The 20,046-nt window shown below is 44.5% G+C and overlaps 1 protein-coding gene across 2 annotated transcripts in view; it reads right to left on the reverse strand.

The window, feature by feature from the left end:
• LOC144792790 (von Willebrand factor A domain-containing protein 5A-like) overlaps window positions 1-20,046 on the reverse strand; it is a 305,281-nt gene that overhangs the window by 219,594 nt on the left and 65,641 nt on the right. For both annotated transcript variants that reach the window (XM_078667987.1, XM_078667986.1), the window contains exons 8-9: window positions 18,214-18,302; window positions 13,940-14,084 (exon numbers count right to left, since the gene is read on the reverse strand). In XM_078667987.1, coding sequence (XP_078524113.1) covers window positions 13,940-14,084; window positions 18,214-18,302 — 234 coding nt within the window. The remainder of the gene's footprint in view (window positions 1-13,939; window positions 14,085-18,213; window positions 18,303-20,046) is intronic.

Genomic DNA, 20,046 nt, shown 5'->3' on the forward strand with positions numbered 1-20,046 from the left:
CAGCAGACAAGACCTAAAAAGAGCCAGATGAAGGTAGTGTTCTGCGAAGATGCTTCTGAGCAACCGACAGCCGCCGAAGGCCTGCAGCAACTCCCTCTCAATGCACTACATGGAACATACGTCACACAGAAAGGATAGTAAGGTATTATAGACAGTGTCTTCCTCTGGACACAGTTAACAAGGGAGGGCTATGGACAAATAAATATTAAAGATCTGCCAATCAGCATTTCCATATGGAACCTGGTTGTTTAGGACTATTTACTTATATGGTAGACAGAGCATCTCTGAATTGCTTCTAGTAGCGAGCGGGAATACAACAGTAATAAATTGCCATTATATGTATGGATAGAGAGATATTAAAAGATATTAAACAACAATGTAAAAAATGACAGTGTTTGTGTGAGAAAAAAATACAACTTTACTGATGTTTTGAGAACTACAAAGTTGGAATCGTTAAGTAAATTACACAAAAACTACAGTTCATAAGAGCACATTCGAATAGTTGCATGGATGGAAAAATTTGATTTTGAGTTTGCTTCAGAAGGACATGAGAGAGCGAGCACTGCAGGTTAATCAAGAGGAGAGAGGCCAGCACTGAGGATCTGCAAAGGCTAATACTCCTATTTCTGGATCATGGTATAATAATACGGGCCGATGATGAGAAATTCAGTTTTTAAGCAATTTGAATTAAAACTACTATGACCAACCCAGGATTCAATTGCCTGAAACCCATTGGATTTGCTGTACAGAACGGCTGGTTCTCCAGACACCCTAAAGTGGATATGGGTTTTGTTCACAAAGAAATGGAATTGAAGGTGATGGTTGCCGAGAATTCCCATACGGACTCTGATGAATATATTGCCTTGTGAGAGGACTAGGGAGCCCAATAATAATCCCTCTGACAACTGGGCTAGTTGGAGAAGACTGATTTCGAAGTCATATTACTTGGCTTTGCTTGGACAGAAAGAATGCAAACTAATTAAAAAGTTCTCAAGAGACTATGGCACTGATGAGTGGAGTCTGTGTAGAAGGGTGTGGCTCCTGATTATTGAGTAGGGAATACAATTGTACCTTAATAGCTCAACCAAAATAATGGGACCATGTGTAGATTTTATATAACTTGCTCCACATATATGTATCTTGACAATATACATGTGTTCAAGGTACATAGATGTAGAGTGAACAGTAAACCCATACTTCCCGATATGCACTTAGCTTTCAATACTTTTGTCCTCGATGTCTCCCTACAGGTGATCTTTATGGGTGTGTCTCTCTTATAAAAGATCCACAGAAGGGGTACCTTATGCCTGAGGGGGAAGCCTAGTTCCCTGCCAGTTGCAGCTGCTCATGTACCTTTGCACATCATCTCAGATCACTCCCATCTCTTACATTGGGCTACAGCTCCTGGCGAGTTTGTGATTGTTGAGCCTTTTTTCCCTCTTGCCGGCCCTTTCTTATGCTAGGGAAAGCTACAGAGAGTAAGGAGGAATGGGGTCAGATGGGGTCTGCTTCGATCTGCTTGAGACTCACCATGGGGGTATCAGACAACTTGTGGCTAATTCCAAAGGCCCTCACTCAATTTACCCTCTTAAGGGAAAGGCCATGGCATGAAAGAGCCACAACTGTTTCGTGACAGTACTGGGAAACTATCAGGAAAGAAGGAGAGGAGCTCAGACATCACAGGGAACTCCAGCGTCCTTCATCTACCAGTGCAGCATGGGGAGCACTTGATAGGATTCTCACCCTTCATATGCCTGGGCGGGAAACAACCTGAATCCTTCTTCATCCTAGCCTAGATAATTGTCGGCCCCGGGGATCACTTAGCACAAGGTGGGCACCTCTGTAGCTAAGGGTAAAATGGATAATTATTATGTGAACGGCAGTCACCATTCTTGTAAAAAACTGACCCTGTTGTGTACCAGCATAATATTATGTGCAAGTAAGGGTCCCTAACACATGTCATGGTCTGCAGCAGATGAATCATTCTTGAACATGTGAGGAGGGAAATGCGTTAGGGAACTAATCCAGGACTGGTTACCCTAGACATTTACTAAAGTTTGGTTAGTATCAATTGTACCAAGCACAACACTCTGCATTTGAACACTGGTTAACAAGTATGGAAGTAACCTTGAAGACAAGAAGTTATAAGGAGTCCTAAGACATGGGTGTCCAGGAAGGATAGGTAATCTCTAGAATTTAAGTGGGTTACTAGGCATCGAATCCCATCCGAAACCAAATGTTAGCAGCCCACAGTAAGGATGATGCTACCCAATCACTGTCCCCTGTATTTCCAGTTCATATCCTGCTGTTGATCATCAGCAAGACAGTATAAACATTCCTTTGAGTTCATATGCGGTACAGAGGTCGGTGTATTATAAACACACAAATTAGGAAACACTATCCACCCTGCGAAGAACCTTAGAAGTTGCATTTATGCTAACAATAAACATGCAGGCACGAAGACAGTAACAATAACAGATTAATATAAAACCAAAGAAAGACCAGAAATATCTACAGTACCCAAGGTTTTCTGCAGTATCTTCTTCTGGCATTACAGATGGCCGCCTCAACTGCATTCCAACTTGAATTAAGGCTTTGAGAGGAAGGTGATAAGGTATATGCTGGACTTGGCAGTGGTCACAAGAAACACAGATTCTCGTGCTTCCTAACGTATTGAAAGCAACTCAGTTCCTGCCGCCATTTAATGTGGTGATTCACAAGAGCTTGGTGGAAGCATATATGTTGTTCATTCTGTATATGTAGCCACTTCGAAACCAGATGGAGGAGGCAGGCTTGATCCTCCACCAATACGTAAGTGACAGATCTTCTTAAAACTTTTCTCAATCCTGGATATTATTGCAAGAAATGCCATTCAAACCTACAAAATTGGACTTCTTCCAATTCTCTCATGCTTCACCCAGAGGAAACAGAATTCAGCCTAATCTGTTGACCCCAGGGCAGTAAATTCAATAATGATTGGCTTGAAAAGGTGCACTATGACTTCACTTCTTTTATAAACAAACAAATCACTATGTATGTGCCTTAATGCCTGTGTAACCATGGTGCTCAAGTAGATCATGTTGCATCCAAATGCCAAATCATTCCTGCATCGTGTAGCCATCAAGAACTATCATAGATCCATTCAGAAGGAAAGAGCTGCCTACTATGCAGATGAGATCAGAAGCAGCAGTAATCCTGCTAAATGTGTCTTTTCCCTGCTTAAAGACCTTAATTCCTCAGGGCAGCCTAAAGCCACCCCTCTTTCTTCTAATCAGCAATACGAGATCCTCACTGCCTTCTTTATCAAGAAGGTCGAGGACGTATACAAGACCTTCCCCTACACAGAAATTAAGGCTGGCCCCTCCATGCTGTCCCGCGATACTCCTTCACTCTCTGTCTTCCAAGTGCTCTCTCAAGAAGTGATGCGTACAATCTGCAATAAACTTAAATCAGGATCCCCTGCAGACCCTCTTAACCAGAACAATTCCAGAAATGTCGACCTCAACTTTTTTCCCCCTTCTGCAAACTCATCAATCAATCTTTGTCTTCTGCGGTAGTCCCCGTCGCTTGGAAACATGCCAAGGTGGTCCCTCTGCTAGAGAAGTCCACGATGGATGCCTCCAAACCAGAGAGCTTCCGCCCTATCTCCCTTCTCCCGTTGGTATCCAAGATCACGAAGCTTACATCAATGCCACCTTCACGAAGTTCATAGAATACAACAATCTGCTCAACCCCTCCCAGAACGGCTTCCGCCCATGTCACAGATCTGAGACCGCTCTTCTTGCTGTAACAGAACATCTACGGGGCACGATAGATGTCAGTCGCACCTCAGCTTTAATCTTATTGGATCCGAGCGCTGCGTTCGACACCGTGTCCCATCAGATCCTGCTGCAGCGCTTGGAGGATATCGGTGTTGACGGCTTTGCCCTGGGCTAGTTCACCTCTTTCGTAGCAGAGCATACTTTCCAAGTGTCCACCCCCACCTCCTGCTCCCAGGTACACGCTCTCCACCAAGGGGTTCCTCAGGGCTCGGCTCTGAGCTCAACCCTTTTTAAAATCTACATCCAACCTTTAGCAGCAGTAGCTAGGAACAGAGGATTAGCTGTGGTATCATATGCGGATGGCACACAGCTGGTGGTAGCATTATTTGTTGACGCTGGGCAGATGCACTTAAGTTTAAGGAAGATCTAACAGCCATTTCAGACTGAATGACTGCCAATTGCCTCCAACTTAATGCCAACAAATCTGAGATCTTGTTGGTGGGCAAAGACATCCGTCTATGGAGTGATCATTGATGGCCATCCTCTTTGGGTCTCCCGCCGGCCCCAAAACCGACAGTTACAAATCTGGAGGTCTGGGTAGTGTGCGCTCTCACTTTTCAGGACAAAACTAAGGCAGTATCCGGGGTATGCTTTGGCTCCTACGAGGGCTTAAACCACTGTTGGACTTCTTCGATCCTACCACCCGTCAGGTGATCATCCAGGCCACAATACTCTCCAGACTGGACTCTGCTAGCTCCCTATATCTTGGGGCCAACAGAGCAGAGATACTTTGCCTACAAAGAGCACAAAATGTGGCGGTCCGGACTCTCCTAGCCTTTCCGCGAACCTGTTCCACTACTACCTCCATTCGCAAACTGCACTGGCTGCCGGTGGAGAAAGGTATTAAATTTAAAACTCTTTGTATCGCCCACAGATCCATGAATATTCAATCTCCCACTATTCTGGCCAGTCATCTGGTGTCCTACATACTCACCCGTCAGCTGCGCTCCATGGACCAGCATCTGGCGGTTGTCCCCCAGGTTAAGAGAGTATGGACTGAAGGGCGCTCCTTCCACGTACTAGCTCGAAAGCTTTGAAACTCCCTCCCCGCAAATATCAGAAACATCCAAAATCATTCACTCTTCCGTAAAGCCATCAAAACACATCTTTTTCTTGCATAACTTATCTTTCGTGTGTTTTCTGGTCTGCCTATGACAGTTGCATTCTAGCGCTGGGACGCCCGGTTGCTGGGGCAGCTGTGCGCTCTATACAACTCATAACATAACGTTCGAACGAAGCTCCATCCATTTCTTTAGCTATATATATATATTTGCCATATTGTACAGAATTAATGTTAGACAGAACAGACAATGTGCACTCCATTTTACTGGTCACCCCAAAACACTCCTTTACCCTAATGAAACAAGTAATCCACTCAGCATAAATGCTTACAACTGGCATGAAAAGTTGTGGCCAAACTTCCTTTGCTTTAAGGGACATCCAATATTGCAGGCGATGGTCACTAGTCCCTACCCCTGTGTTCACTGCCTAGCTGGAAACGGCAATGTGAGATGCAGTCCTGACTCACATGTGACAAGCAGTTAGACTTTAAAACAACCGCGAGAAACGCTATCCCGACTCTGCCTTTCCTTAAGGTGAACACGGTACATATTGGTACGTTGCGTTGAGCTGCTTACTTCTCCCAATTATTTAATCGGTAAGTTAGACCTTATCCGTCTCCGTGACTTGCTTACTTCTACTATTCTGCAAGCTCGCTTTGCTATAATTTTCATGCGCACCCATTTGTGAATCGGTGGCGTGCTGACCGAAATTATCCACATACTTTCAAATATAATATTTCATATAGATAAAAAGCAGTTAATTAATCCGCAATTTGGGTTGTTAAGAACAATGTCCATAGAACAACAATTTATCGGGTGGTTTCCAAGTTCTGTCTCAACGCGTGTTTCAGCAGCTAACGCTGCCTTGCCTTCCTCAGGAGTTCCACCGCCAAAAAAGTATATTCTACAAGAACAATTGCATATCACTACCATGTTACAAAAGAATTAACAAACTAATAGTGTCACTCGTAGCAGTCATTTTGCCCTAAACTCTTTCTGCTTTGGATTCTGGGTTGCTGAGTTGCTGAGGTCTGTTAGAACTGCCAGGAACTGTGTGCGGACCCTGACTGAAAGGACGCCTACTGTGGGAGCCCGGGACTGCGAGGACCAGCATTCCTTCATCGATCTCCAGCTGGTGCCTCTTCCCGTGGCAGCCCCGCCTCTCCTCACCAGTACTTGACTGCTCGCGGCCCCCGCTCTGCGGGTGCCGCTCGTAGCAGTCATTTTGCCCTAATCTCTTTCTGCTTCGGATTCTGGGTTGCTGAGTTGCTGAGGTCTGTTAGAACTGCCAGGAACTGTGTGCGGACCCTGACTGAAAGGACGCCTACTGCGGGAGCCCGGGACTGCGAAGACCAGCATTCCTTCATCGATCTCCAGCTGGTGCCTCTTCCCGTGGCAGCCCCGCCTCTCCTCACCAGTACTTGACTGCTCGCGGCCCCCGCTCTGCGGGAGCCGCTAGTAGCAGTCATTTTGCCCTAATCTCTTTCTGCTTCGGATTCTGGGTTGCTGAGTTGCTGAGTTCTGTTAGAACTGCCAGGAACTGTGTGCGGACCCTGACTGAAAGGACGCTTACTGCGGGAGCCCGGGACTGCGAGGACCAGCATTCCTTCATCGATCTCCAGCTGGTGCCTCTTCCCGTGGCAGCCCGCCTCCCCTTGTGTATTTAATTACGCCCCCATCGCGCATCGCGGGACCAGCCGGGCTACGCCCGGGCAAAGGGCAGGCCGTTTGAGAAAGGTCGAGTCCGGGACCGGGCTATCCCCCTTGCTCTTGCTGTTATCTTGGAGTTTTTATTGCTTCAGTTTAATTTCGTGAACTATGGCGACCAGAGAAACAAGGAGCAAGAGCACGCTGGCCGCTGGTCCAGCAAAAGGTACTTTGGACACTTATTTTGCTAAAGCAGGGTCTCTTTTGATTGATGAAATCACGATACTTGAAAGGCGTATATCCCAAGAAATGGAATGGGTAAAATGATCCTCCATGGGTCCCATAGCGCACGCAAGGACTCCGGAAAATAGATTGGATCGCATAGTTTCAGATAATGGGGAAAATGTGGTCAGTTGGACGCTAGCCCTGTCTCACTTAACCAATTCTACCTTTTACAACACAGACAATGATATTAGTGCCCCTGAAGAGTTTAGTCTTTTACCCCTACCCCAGACTCAAGTACAGCCCACTCTCCCCCTACCTATTGTCATTACGGCTAACACGGATGGCACCAACGATAGTGTTAGCCGCCCAATGCAGGGGGAAAGGGAAGGAGCTATACCAAAAAGGAAAAGAGGGGCACAAAATCCTGGGGGGCGAAAGGCTAAAATCGCAAAGCACAACTGTACAGTGGAGGGTAACAGACAAGGACCAAGTAAAAAAGGACGCATACCACCGGATAAAATCACGCTATCATCTATTGTGAATCCACCTCCACAGACAACAGACACGATAATTTCTTCTCCCAGTGTAAATACAGGCGTCAATGATGTTACTCTTTCCAACATTGACGCACTTCTTAAGACATTATTGAGCCCTCTAGAAGCACGCCTACTAAAGATTGAAGCCAGGCTAGTGACCATAGAAAAAGCAACTGTGCAATTCGCTGACAGTTTTAAAATAAATAATAATGTTGTTAGAGGCGGGGCAGAGCTCAGGAATAAGAAGGTTACACCAGCGCCCATAGCGAAGGATGCTGGTTTAGCTCCCAAGATATCACAAACACAGCCGCCTATACCACATACTGCAACCCTTCAGGTGACTGATTGCGCTACAACATCTAGCCACCCTGAAAAAAAAGCTATAGGCTCACAGGGAGCACATGTCATCACCAAAAAACCTAGGCCAGTGAATCTGCCACCAGAGGCGAGCCCATACACAGTCATTTTGGCCGGTGTACCAGAGCTGAAATCCGATTCCAAAGAATCTGTCTCCGCTCTGAAAAACAAGGTGGCTAATTGGCTTACCATAAATAGACCTCTACCCTATGGAACATCGAGCGAGGTTCTTATGGTAAGGAGAGTCCCATGGCTAGGCAACACAAGGAAGTCAATCAACGGAGATTGTGTCCTAATCAATTTCAGGGATCCTAGGACCGTTTCCCACATATGTAGATGTCGCACCCTGAGCAGGGGACATCTATCCAGTCCCTACCCCTATCCTTTTTCTACCCACCACTGTTCCATGCACGCGAGGAGGAGGGATGGGATACAATCTCCAGGAGGGGGAGAGGCTGGGGCGACAGAGAAAGAGGAGACTTTGACCGTCCCAGATTCCAGCAGCCTGACTATTTTCCAACATTCAACAGGTACAGCTGTCTGGACATGGTGGATTGACAGAACTGGGGCAGGAGGGGGGAGGCTAGTGGTTTACATGGGGGCCCTAAAGAAGGAAAAATTACTCCACCTACTGAATACCTTGCCAAAACCTTGGAGAAGGACCATTGCGAGGAGCAAAACAATTCTAAAGTGGCTTACTCGAACACCGCAGGACCCCCATCTAACACGAGGGAACCCATAGTCGAACAAGGGGAACGACCGCACATCGTTAAATCATTGACGAGTCTAACTGATACGGCCACTCCTCCTTCTCCTATCTTGAATCCCAGACCACCCTCTTTCAAGATATTATCCTGGAACATGGCTGGCCTGGGGAATGAATTGAATTGCCCAGACTGGAGTTCGTTTATTGAGGCCAAAGATATATGCCTGTTCCAAGAAACCTGGGCAAGAGAGGCTTTCTCCCGTACAGGTTTCGCGGTATTCTCTATTACAGCAAAGTGGGGGGGGGGTAAGGGGAGTCCATCAGGAGGTCTCGCAACCTGGGTGGCTGTCGACCTGGGCTGTGAGGCCACATTACTCCCCACAGCTTCAGAGGACATTCTTGGTGTTTTGCTGGAGTGGCCGAACTTGAGTAGATTGGTTGTGGTAAATGTTTACTCCAGGCCGGTAAACATCACACAAAAGTCACACACCATCGAGGAACTCTCAGTCTTTCTCAGTGACATTCCCCAGGGTACACCCTTTTTGGTAGGAGGTGACTTTAACTGCCACTTTGAGCCCCTCTTAGGTTTATTGGATGGATTATCCCAGGAGGAGGATGCCGTGTGGTTGGTACCCCTTCGGTAGCTCCCCCCCTAGAGCTTGGACCCCTCTAGCTGTCCAAATTACTGCTCTAACTCTGAAACACGGCGTGCGGGCTTGCAATGGACGTACAAGCTCCGACATCCCCCCCAAATGTACATACCATAGAGAGGGCAGGGAGTCCAGACTGGATTATATTCTGGTCCAACTCTCTCTGTGGTCACATATCACTGACTTCCGGGTGATACCTAGGGAAGACAGCGACCACAATGCGCTCGAACTGGAATACGCCCTTCCCGGCCTGGAAGATAGAGGGGCTGTGGCAGACGCCGCTTCCCCAGGGTTGGTGCTGACGAATAATAGACGGAGAGTGAGGTGGGAGAAGTTGGCCTCGAATCCAGAGAAGGTTTCTGGGCTCTACTCCCGGCTCATCCTTACTCTTGAAAAGGTGTGTGCAATAATGGAGCACCCCACCTCCCTGGGCACACACAAGCAATTGTGGGTGGCGCATGAGGACCTCATCAAGTCTGTGGCCGAAGTCCTTTTTTCCACAGGTAAGAGGGCGGGTGGTCGTTATAACCGCCCCACTTGGTATAATGCTGTATGCCGCAAGGCCAAATTAGATCTCCTGACTTCGATTAAGGAAGGTACAGATAGATCTGTGATACAGGCCAGGAGAAGGGACTATAAGCGCCTGATTACCCATGCCAAAAGTGAATGGGAACAGGAAAAATGGGAAAACCTCACTATATCACTAGCTAACAGGGACTCTCGTAAATGTTGGCGTATTGTCAACACGGGGTCTGAGGAGCTAGCCTCGGCTATCGAACCGAACATCTCAGCCAAGGCCTGGCAAGATCACTTCCAGTCCCTTTACAGGGTTATTGACGAGGCCTCTGACAACCCTCCACCTACCACAAGCGCACTAGTGGAAGGGGACCCCTTCACAGAGATGGAGGTACGAGCAGCCATTGCAGGGATGATCCCAGGCAAAGCGCCGGGATTGGACGGCTTGCCGGGCGACTTATTCAAACAGGAGCCTGATGTATGGGCCCCCTACTGGTGATGATATTCAACGCTGTCCTGAGGGATATGGAGGTCCCCTGTACTTGGCTGGGCGCAGAGATTGTTCCCATATTTAAGAAGGAATCACCTCTGCTCCCAGCGAACTACAGGCCCATCAGCCTCAGATATACCCCAGAAATTATTTGGTAGGCTGATACTAGATCGCCTCCAAAATTGGATAGAGGAATTCACCATACTTAGTCCCTACCAGGCGGGATTCAGAAGGGGGTCTCAACCATGGACCAGATCTTCCGTCTGAATCTTCTGTTCTGGAAGACCGCGGTAATCGAGGGCGGCAGTTTGTACGCTGTTGTTTGTGGAATTGCGAGCCGCCTTCGATTTAGTACCAAGAGACAGACTATGGACCGTACTGGCGGAGTTATGTTATGTTATGTTAAATTTAATTTCTATAGCGTACGGCTACTCGAGTGGAGTGTCCCGGCGCTTTATTTTTGGCAGCTCAGAGAAGAAACATAACACCATATAAAACTTTCATGAACAGTAAACAGAAAACACACTAAAGGGTAAAAAGCCAGGTTTTAAGGCCCTTCCTGAAAGATAGAAGATTGGATGTACCGCGCAAGGCCAAAGGCTCCAGAGCTGTGGTGCCCTCAGTCTGAAGGAGCGCCCCCCGATACGGGCCTTCTTTACTCAGGGAACTGCCGCCAAAAACAGAGATTCAGATCGCAAAGATCGGGCCGGGCGGTAGAAGACAAGCCTGCGCTGCAAGTATTTTGCTCCAGAGCCAAAAAGCGCTTTATGAGCCAGGGTCAACGCTTTGAAAGTTATCCGCTTCCGGATGGGCAGCCAATGAAGCGACTGCACAAGGCCGGACACTCTGGCTCGCCTGTGGAGGCCAAAGATAGCGCGTGCCGCAGAGTTCTGCACAACCTGCAGCCGCTGTACAAGATAGTCCGGAAGACCCAGATAGAGGACGTTGGCATAGTCCAATCTGGAGCCAATTAAGGCTTGCACAGTGATCTTCCTGTGCTCTTCTGTGAGCAGAGGCAGGAACTTCCGGAGCATCTTGAGAATGCCAAAGCATGTGCCAGTCAGACCAAGCCATCTTAGCCATTCTGATAAGATTACACCAGGGGAACTTTGCACGTGTCAGGTGCGGTAGAAATGGGGCACTTTCCTCTCTATATCCTTAAATGTCTACCAGTCTATTCTTTTCTTTCATGTCATATTTAAAAAAAATTCAACCCTTCTTCTTCTTAGACTTCTATAATACACAATTTGCACTTTTTATGTATTTACCTGTTTCACATGGCTCCATTCAAGCTCAATATAGATGTGAACTTGTATCTTCCTTTATGAACTGTATCATCATTATTATAAAGTATGTCTAAATGTACATTGTTTGATTCATTAAGTGACACTATTAGTTTGTTAATTTTTTGGTAACATGGTAGTGATATGCAATTGTTCTTGTAGAATATACTTTTTTGGCGGTGGAACTCCTGAGGAAGGCAAGGCATTGTTAGCTGCTGAAACACGCGTGGAGACAGAACTTGGAAACCACCCGATAAATTGTTGTTCTATGGACATTGTTCTCAACAACCCAAATTGCGGATTAATTAACTGCTTTTTATCTATATGAAATATTATATTTGAAAGTATGAATAATTGACTGAAGTACATAACATTGCTCATGTCAATTTATGCCCAGAGATGTAGAACCATTATGCAACCTCTTTTTAGAAACACTGCCATGTATAACAAATAAAATTATTTTTGTATTTTTCTATATACTACTGTCACTATTGATTATTTGACTAATCTTTTGTATTATTGTGCTATTGTTGCGTTCTTTACTTAATTGAAGTTGCCCTAGCCCATTTACAGTATGTCCTGACTCACTCCTCCATGGCTCACAGGGTAGTCAAGGGCCAGGTTAGCCCAGTAAATTTAAACTGGCTCAAGGAGGACTAAGGCACATGAAGGGGCTACAGGTGAGTGGGTGGCACATAAAGGGGTGGCAAGGAGGCCATGGCAGGGTCACAGAGGGGCTGCTGGACACAGTCGGGTATTAAACAGGGGGTCTGGATGGGGGCCATGGCACAGGGAGTCAGGCGGGCGGCTCACCACAGAGAGATTGCAGTAAGGCGAAGGGGCACCCAGGGAGGCACGGAGGCAGAGGTAGAAACACCGTACTGACACTTTATCTAACCCGGCATTATTTTGGTTTTAAGTGTCATCATATTTAATTAATGTTAATATTGCATGGTCACTTACAACACAAACAATATGTTTACATAACTGGATCAGAAACTAACAGGAGGAAATTGTTAGCCTAAACTGAAAAGTTTCTCTCAAAATCCCTGAGAAGCTACCATTTATGTTTATGTCTGTGATCTAGGACTTCCTTTGTGACAGGCCACTATCTCACTTCCGGGAGTCCAAGCGCCTGCTGCTTGACACACAGTTGAGCTTCCTAGTGGGTTACAGTACTGAGCCTTCCCTACTCGAAGTCTCTGAATTCGTAAAGGAAAGCCTTGACTTAAATTCACCTGTCATGGTAATGCTACTTGATCGATCTTCAGCATTCAACACCATTTCCCACTCCATCTTACTTGACAGACTCAAAGGAATCGACATCAGAGATCAGGACCTGCGATGGCTAAAGTCTATTGAGGATAGCCCACAGGCAGTCTTCTTCCTCCCCTTTCACCTCTGCCTTTAAACCATTTTTGGGTGGTGTGCCTCAGGGATCTGCGCTGAGCCCCACCTTTTTTTATATTTATCTTGACCCACTGGCAAAACTTGTAGAGGCATGGGGATGACACTCCACTCCTCTTTGCCTTCCAATACGAATCTCCTGAAGTTGAGTTCTTTGAAATTGTGTCTGAAGGCAGTAGTCAAACGGATGAATGAAAGCTGCCTCAAACTTAACTCAGTTCCAAAGAAGAAGATTTAAAAAAACAAAAAAAGATATCTCCGGATCCTAGCATCTGGTTGTGATTAGAACTGGGTGCTCGCCCAGCCTCTACTGTTACACACCTTGGAGTGAAATTTGACTCCAACCTTTCATTCGAACTCCAAATCAAGGCAATATCAGCCTAATGTTTTGCTACACTGAAATCATTTAGGAGGATGCTCCACCTTTTCCCAGTGGACTCTCGCAAGACAACTGTCCATACACTTATCACAGCACAACCTGACTATGCGAACAGTTTGTACTTGGGTTACCCTGCCTATCTAATAAAGCATCTTCTATGTGTGCAGAACTCTACTGCCTAAATAGTCCTTTGCCTACCTCTGTGTCTAAACATCTTCGTCTACTCCACTGGCTCCCAGTCACTAAAAGAATCCAATGTTAGGCTCTTGTTTTTGCTTTCAGGGCCCTTATGTATAAGGGTGCAGTCTACCTCCATAAGGAGTTCAAGCAACATTGCCAAAGCAGATCCCGGAGATCGAATAATCTCAAGCATTTTCAGCCACCCTTGCATTCAGAAGGCTAGAAGAGGCAGTAGATCCTTGGTCTTTCTTGCTGCCAAGCTGTGGAATTCCCTTCCTCTTCACTTGCACTGTTGCCCTTCGGAACCTATTTTCAGAAAAAAATCTTTAAACCTGGTTGATTGATTCTTATTTATAGGGCACCCTACTTATTGATTTTTAACTCTCGCTTTCCTATGTGCCACTAGCGCCAGGACGCCTCTTCGGAGGTAGCAGTGCACTTTATACATTTCTTGCATTGTATTGTATTGTATTGGACGTGCTCAGTTTTGATAACCTCGTACAACCGACCCTCCTACTACACCCCTTTTCCTATTCAATTCTGCATCTTCCATATGGCTCCCCACTCTTTTCTTACCTATTGCAATCCCCAATCTAACACTTCATATCTTCCTCATGCTTCCTCAATTGCCTCTCTCTTCCATCCCAAATGTTCCTACTTCTTACCATCTTATCCAATTACCTGCTTTGGGTGTCCCGGTTTTTCAGCTTTGCTGTAAATATTCTTCAAAGGCTCTAAAATCTCAGTGCCTCCCATATCTGCCTTCATTTCTTCTATTTGCTTCAGAGCAGACTTCATGGATTCTTGGGTGTATTCCACACTATTCCTGTGAGACACGGGAAAAACAAGGCTCACTGTAAAAACAGTTGCAAAGAACTACTCAAGAATTAAAAACAGTTCACATGTATCGCAATACAGTCTGGCTTGGAGAGGTATGACAAAAGAAAGCACTATTGTTAACCCATCTCTGACTGCTGTAGATAACACACAGAATTTTTTAGAAGAACTTCAAGCATGCATATACTTTTTGTACACTTTGTAAATTGAAAAAAGAAAAATATAAATAATCTAAGAAATACAATAAAAAGATAAACTCCATCATGAATAGGTGGGTGGAATGCTGATTTCATACAATGGACAGTCCCAGAGGAGAGCTTTAGTGCATCCCTATAAAGAAATAGAGGTTGTGTGGGAGTTTATTACTTTTTACTTTTGAATCACTTCCCCCTTACTCCCAGACCTATAAGTGATATCCGAGCGGGAACCTATACATATCTATCAACAAGGTGTCCTGCCCATAGCCTGTAGTTTTTTGAGCTAGTACTGCCAAGCTTCTTACAAGGCCAAGAACAAGTAAAAAGTACTTTTAGCCAGCATTTAGCTAATACTAGAAACTCTGATGTGAGGTATGTACCCTACGTTAAGCTGAATAGAGAACATCTTCACATGTCCTTTCCTCATCTTCTTACAGTGGAAGGATTGGAAAGTAACACATGGCTTTATGTTCCTGTCACTGGACTTGTATCTCAACTGCAGTAAAGTTAGTGCTGGCCAGATCAAGGGATGCTCTGCTTAGGCAGAATAAACTGCGCCTATAGCAGAACTCTTGGGAAGATCTCATGATGTGGTTAAAACAGATTGACAAAACCATCATAGGGTCTATGATTTCCAGGCCACAGAAGCTGCTCCAATGACCAGAAATGAGTAATAGCCTTGGCCCTAATTCACAGAACACTATCTTGTGTTATGTGTACTTGCGAAAAATACTATTCGCAGAGCACATGGTTCCCAAATCTATTGCATGTAATGCAGCCACAAACTACCTTCTCAGGTAGGGAAGTGTAGGGGTGCCAGTTCTAGTCGAGTTATTAAGAGCCTTATCTACACACCTCTCCCACGGCTAAAGGCAAAAGATGCGTGTCCTTGCATACAATTCAGCACTAATCAATTTTTTGTCTTCCACAGTCTCCTGAGAGGACAGTGTCTATGTGCGGAGATTTAATTCTGAGTGAGACAATAGTTGAGCACAGCCATGTGTGCGACTGGCGGAGAAATCAAAAAAACAAAGTGAAGCAGCTCCAGGGGGTTTACAGGTATCAAAGCCACTGGAAGTAAAACATAGTGTCAGACCATGGAAAGGAAGGATGTGGAAACACATCTATTATCAATTATATCAATAATTTCCTGGGTGCTTTATAAATGTTACAAAAACTACGAGATGAACGTGTGGAATCAGAATATTAAAGTTACCCATATTAAATTTTTAGACTGCCTGTTTATTTTATGGTTATTTGTAGGGGTGGGCGATAAATTCCACTCCATCAGAGGTGTTTGTGGAGTTTTACCCACTCTGCGGCACACTTGTAATGTGGAGTTCCAGCAAAACTCCACCAAACACCGCGTTGCAGAGATTTTTCTCGAGTTTAGCTATTCAAAGTTACGTTGGCAAGTGCAAGTTAGAATAAATGTTCTCTAGTGAGATTTGTGGGTACTAGAGCGGCACCTGGTGAGATTTTCTCAACACTGGCAGCCGAAGCAGTTTGCGGTGAGAAAGCTGCCGCTGAAATAGAAAATCAACTTGAGCGGCAGCAAAGAAGCAGCAGCCTCCGGCATGCTGCGTGGTGCAGTTTGCAATGATTTTGCAGCGTGGCACAAACTCCTGGTGCTAAAGATAAGAGCAATGCACTGATTTCACTTGTGGAACTCCACAGAATCTCGCAGAGTTTTTATGCAGCTTCACAGTATTCCGCGAAGTGAAACTTTGCAAGTTCCGCCCACGTCTAGCAGTTAGCTTAAAAATTATTGTTTTCAAATAGCGAAATGATAACTAAAAATAGTTATTGAAACCATGGACTATACTATTTGCTTATTGGAAATAAACCTAAGACAACAGTACTTAATTATGTAGTCAAGAATGTAAACTTTCAGTAGAAAATAAACTTTGTACTATTAAAAAACACAGCTTGCAAAAGACTGTTAAATGTTTCATCTTTAGAGTAAAGCGAACAATGGACATTGATTAGAACAAGAATGCTTAGGTTTCCTTGCCAGACCTGGGGGGACATGTACCTCTTGCTGTGGGGTGGGAAACACCCTAGATAGCCCTGAAAACCCTGCAGTTTGGCCAGTTTAATGGGGGACTGTACCACCCAACCTGGAAGGGTATTATTGGGTAGCCCACTTAATTGTATTAAGGGCTGTTTTTTTGCCCCATTGGATCACTTGGCTTGGATTGGGCTGGATTGGGCACAGTGGGGGTCAAGCTCCGCTATATTACCTCTATGGAGGTGTTGGGGAGAGGTGACTGCTTACAGGGGAGCTGGTAAGGGGTGCAATCTCCCTAATTTTCTATACCTTGAACAACGACATGCCTGATACCCTGACACAGTTGCAGGAGTAGTGGGCAGCAGAGGTGGGGGACCTGGAGGATATTGATTGGGAGGCGACATTGATGTACAAATAGAGAGATATTGCACAGAGTATATTATCATAGGAAGAAGCTACATGCTGCGGTTAGAGCACATAATCCACATTGTTTAACACCTTGGCTGCTAGAGGGTTTTTCCCCTCCTGCGCTGAGCTTTCATGATTCCCATTATACATGACGAGTTGACCTTGTCATTAGCATGGAAAAGGTTAAGGTGCCAGGGTAAAGATGGCTTCTTTATTCACACGCTTTAGGGCTGGGCAGCGATTACTGAAGAGCTCCGGGGGATTGTGCAAGAATCCATTCTGCTGGACCCAAAATATAACCTCTTTCAGATACCCAATGATGTTGACTTACCCCGAGCAAAGATTCTATTCTGTGGCCTTGACCTCGTGGTGGCGAAGAGGTGTATACCTCGCTACTAGATAGTGCTGGAATGTCCTACATTACATGAGTGGAACCTGGGCATGGATATGGTGGCCGAAAAAGTAACATACATCTGTAGGGGCAATCCCTAAAGTTTATGCAAGTTATGGCGTGGTTTCTTGCGTTACTATTCAATACATCTACGAGATGATGATGAAGACCGGAGATAGGACAGGCTCAAATGGTTGTGGGTGTGTGGTGGACCGATGCATAAAAACTTAATGCTGTTGGTATCTGCTGCTTATTTATTGGCCGGTGCCTGCCTGGCGAGAGGGTGGTGAGGGGAGATGGGGTTTGTTTTTGAGGATTCTTGTGATTTTTATACCAGTGCTAGAACTGTGCTACCTATATTCTGTTTGATGTTGTTCTGTATGACTGATGAGCTGTTTGGAAAACTAAATAAAAATGTATTTGAAAAAAAAATAGAATGTTTAGTTTTTTTTCCCCTTGTATGAAATAATTGTTGATAAAACAACCGGTAGTGGTCAGGGACAGTGGAATTTTGCAATTCTGTGGAGGTTTAAAACATAATTATGGGTTTAACTCACTTGCCACATAACAATAGTAATGCCAGAAATTGAGCCGCATAATTTGCACTTTGCTTGTATCATAGTTTGGATTATCCAACAGAATAATTTGGTCCTCCTTTGCACTATAACCCTTTTTGCCCCGATAATGGAAAAGCTCTGCAAAGTAGTTTAAATTCTATCATTATAATGATGAAACCCATATATCATGAGACCTGTGAAATATTTACTGCATATACACAAAGTAACTTAATTGATCAAGCTACTGAAGAACCCATATTCAAAACAGGGTCAATATGTTTGTGGAGCAAGATTAGTGACTCGGAAGGTCCCCACTAAAGCACTTTAGAGACAAAGCTACCTTAAGATCAGATCAGTGCAAAAAGGCAATCCGCTTTAAAGAACAGCACAGTAGTTTCTTCTCTTAAGTGGTACACAGAGTGCACAGCCCATACAGACACATACATCTAGGAGTGTCAAAATATGGACAAAAGTTTATTGTATCATGCTCAACAAATAATATTTTTGATATAATAGGAAATAATCATAAATCTCAACTTAAACCTGACACTCACGGGAAGAATGACTGGAAGTGACTTCCAAAGCCGAAAACGTTGAAATAACAGCCAAGGGGCAAACTCTTGAGTAGGAGTACCATTGTTTCCTGAATGACAAAAGGATGAGATAGACCAGTGTTAAATGTAAACAAGCAAAAAAGTCATTGATTTGAAATCTCTTTTTTTCCTGAACAGCCCAGCTACGCCAGTTGTTCTAAACTAGTGTGGCTAGCTACACACGGATGGCCGGTCACTAATATGACTTGGTCTCCAAAAAGTAAAGCGAAAGAACGCCAACAACTGGAAATGAAGCAATAGTATAGTGATTTAAAACACAAGGTCACCCACATTGAAAGTCCAAAAACTAAATATAAGACAAATTCCAGTATATAGCAGCTGTGAAAATACGCTAAGCACACCCTAGGTATGGTTCCTAATGTCTAAAATTATCTAACAAAAATGGTGGAGCTTGACCAAATCCAACTTGCTAGCCTAGAGTGTTTCTAGCTATTTCTAAATATACAAAATTTAAAATATGTTTACCTTATAGTGGGGCAATAACATTAACAGCTACATACAATTACACAGAATATTAAGCCATGAAAATAGTTTTAAAGGATGACCATTGATTTATTCACCAAACTACACCTAAAATTACATGCATGTAGTATTTATTTATTTGAAGGTTTTATATAGCGCGAACTAGACCCTTGTGGGTATCAGAGCGCTTTACAATGTCAATATCTCAGATACATAGGCATGGTAAAATCAGTCATTAAATAGTACATCAGCGGTTCTTCGCCCACAGATGACAGATGTTACCCCAATGAATGGACTTTTAGCCCCTTTTAATTTATGTATTGAAGATCCAACATTGTAGTAAACAGTATACAAGTCGATTTATATCAGGACATCTTTGGTAGAACAGGAACTTGAAAAAGCTGATCAAAACCAAAATGCAGTTTATTTTTACGAGTATAAGCACCTGCTGCAGCCTACTCTTGTAATAGCATTCATGTCATAATCTAAATATGGTGTTTTTGTAGAGTCAACAAACATAGCATTAGCAATTGTAAGAGGTGGAAACACTCTAACTGATGTCAGTTCTACAAAAACTAGTGCCATTTCAACCCTTTACACCAAGGATAGATCTTAATACCATGTCACTCATGGGGCCTAAATTGGCAAACTTTCCTAAGTCTTGCCATAGATATTACGAGGAAAATGCCAAAGTGACTCTTCTTTCAGACATCTTGCCTACTGCTGGCTAAGCTCTGGGAGGTATCATGGGATGGTTAAAAGTATTCATCAGAAAGACTTCAATATTTCTCAAGTGATCATTATTTCTGGACTAGGCTACAGCCCTGGGTCGCTTAGCAAACAACATTAATAATCTGTCAGTGTTAAACTAATATAAAGACAAGGGTGGCCGAATCCACTTTCACCGTTGGTCAACCACTAGCACAAACTGTGAATTGCTATACTATTGAAATGGGCATGATGGGTGGACTCAGGGAATGGGACGAGTTTATGGAAGAAATTGAAACTAACAATTAGATCTATTTCAAGAACAACCTGACTTTTGAATGTCTGTAACAAGGCAGAGCTACTGAGCTACTGACTCTCTTAGGGGCCTAATTTATTACAAGTCCCATATGATATAACGCACTCGTAATAAGGCGGAGGAATATCCGTCTAGTTTGTGATAGAGTAACCAATCCATAAAAATCTAAGGGCCAGATGTAGGTGCCCAAATACCGGTCGGAAACGGCCGAAAATACCGATTTTCGGCCGTTTCCGACCGGTATTTGGACATTGTTATGTAGGTGAGTAAAATACATTCATATTCGG

The sequence above is a fragment of the Lissotriton helveticus genome, chromosome 11 (assembly GCF_964261635.1).
Source record: "Lissotriton helveticus chromosome 11, aLisHel1.1, whole genome shotgun sequence".
NCBI classification, from domain to species: Eukaryota; Metazoa; Chordata; class Amphibia; order Caudata; family Salamandridae; genus Lissotriton; species Lissotriton helveticus.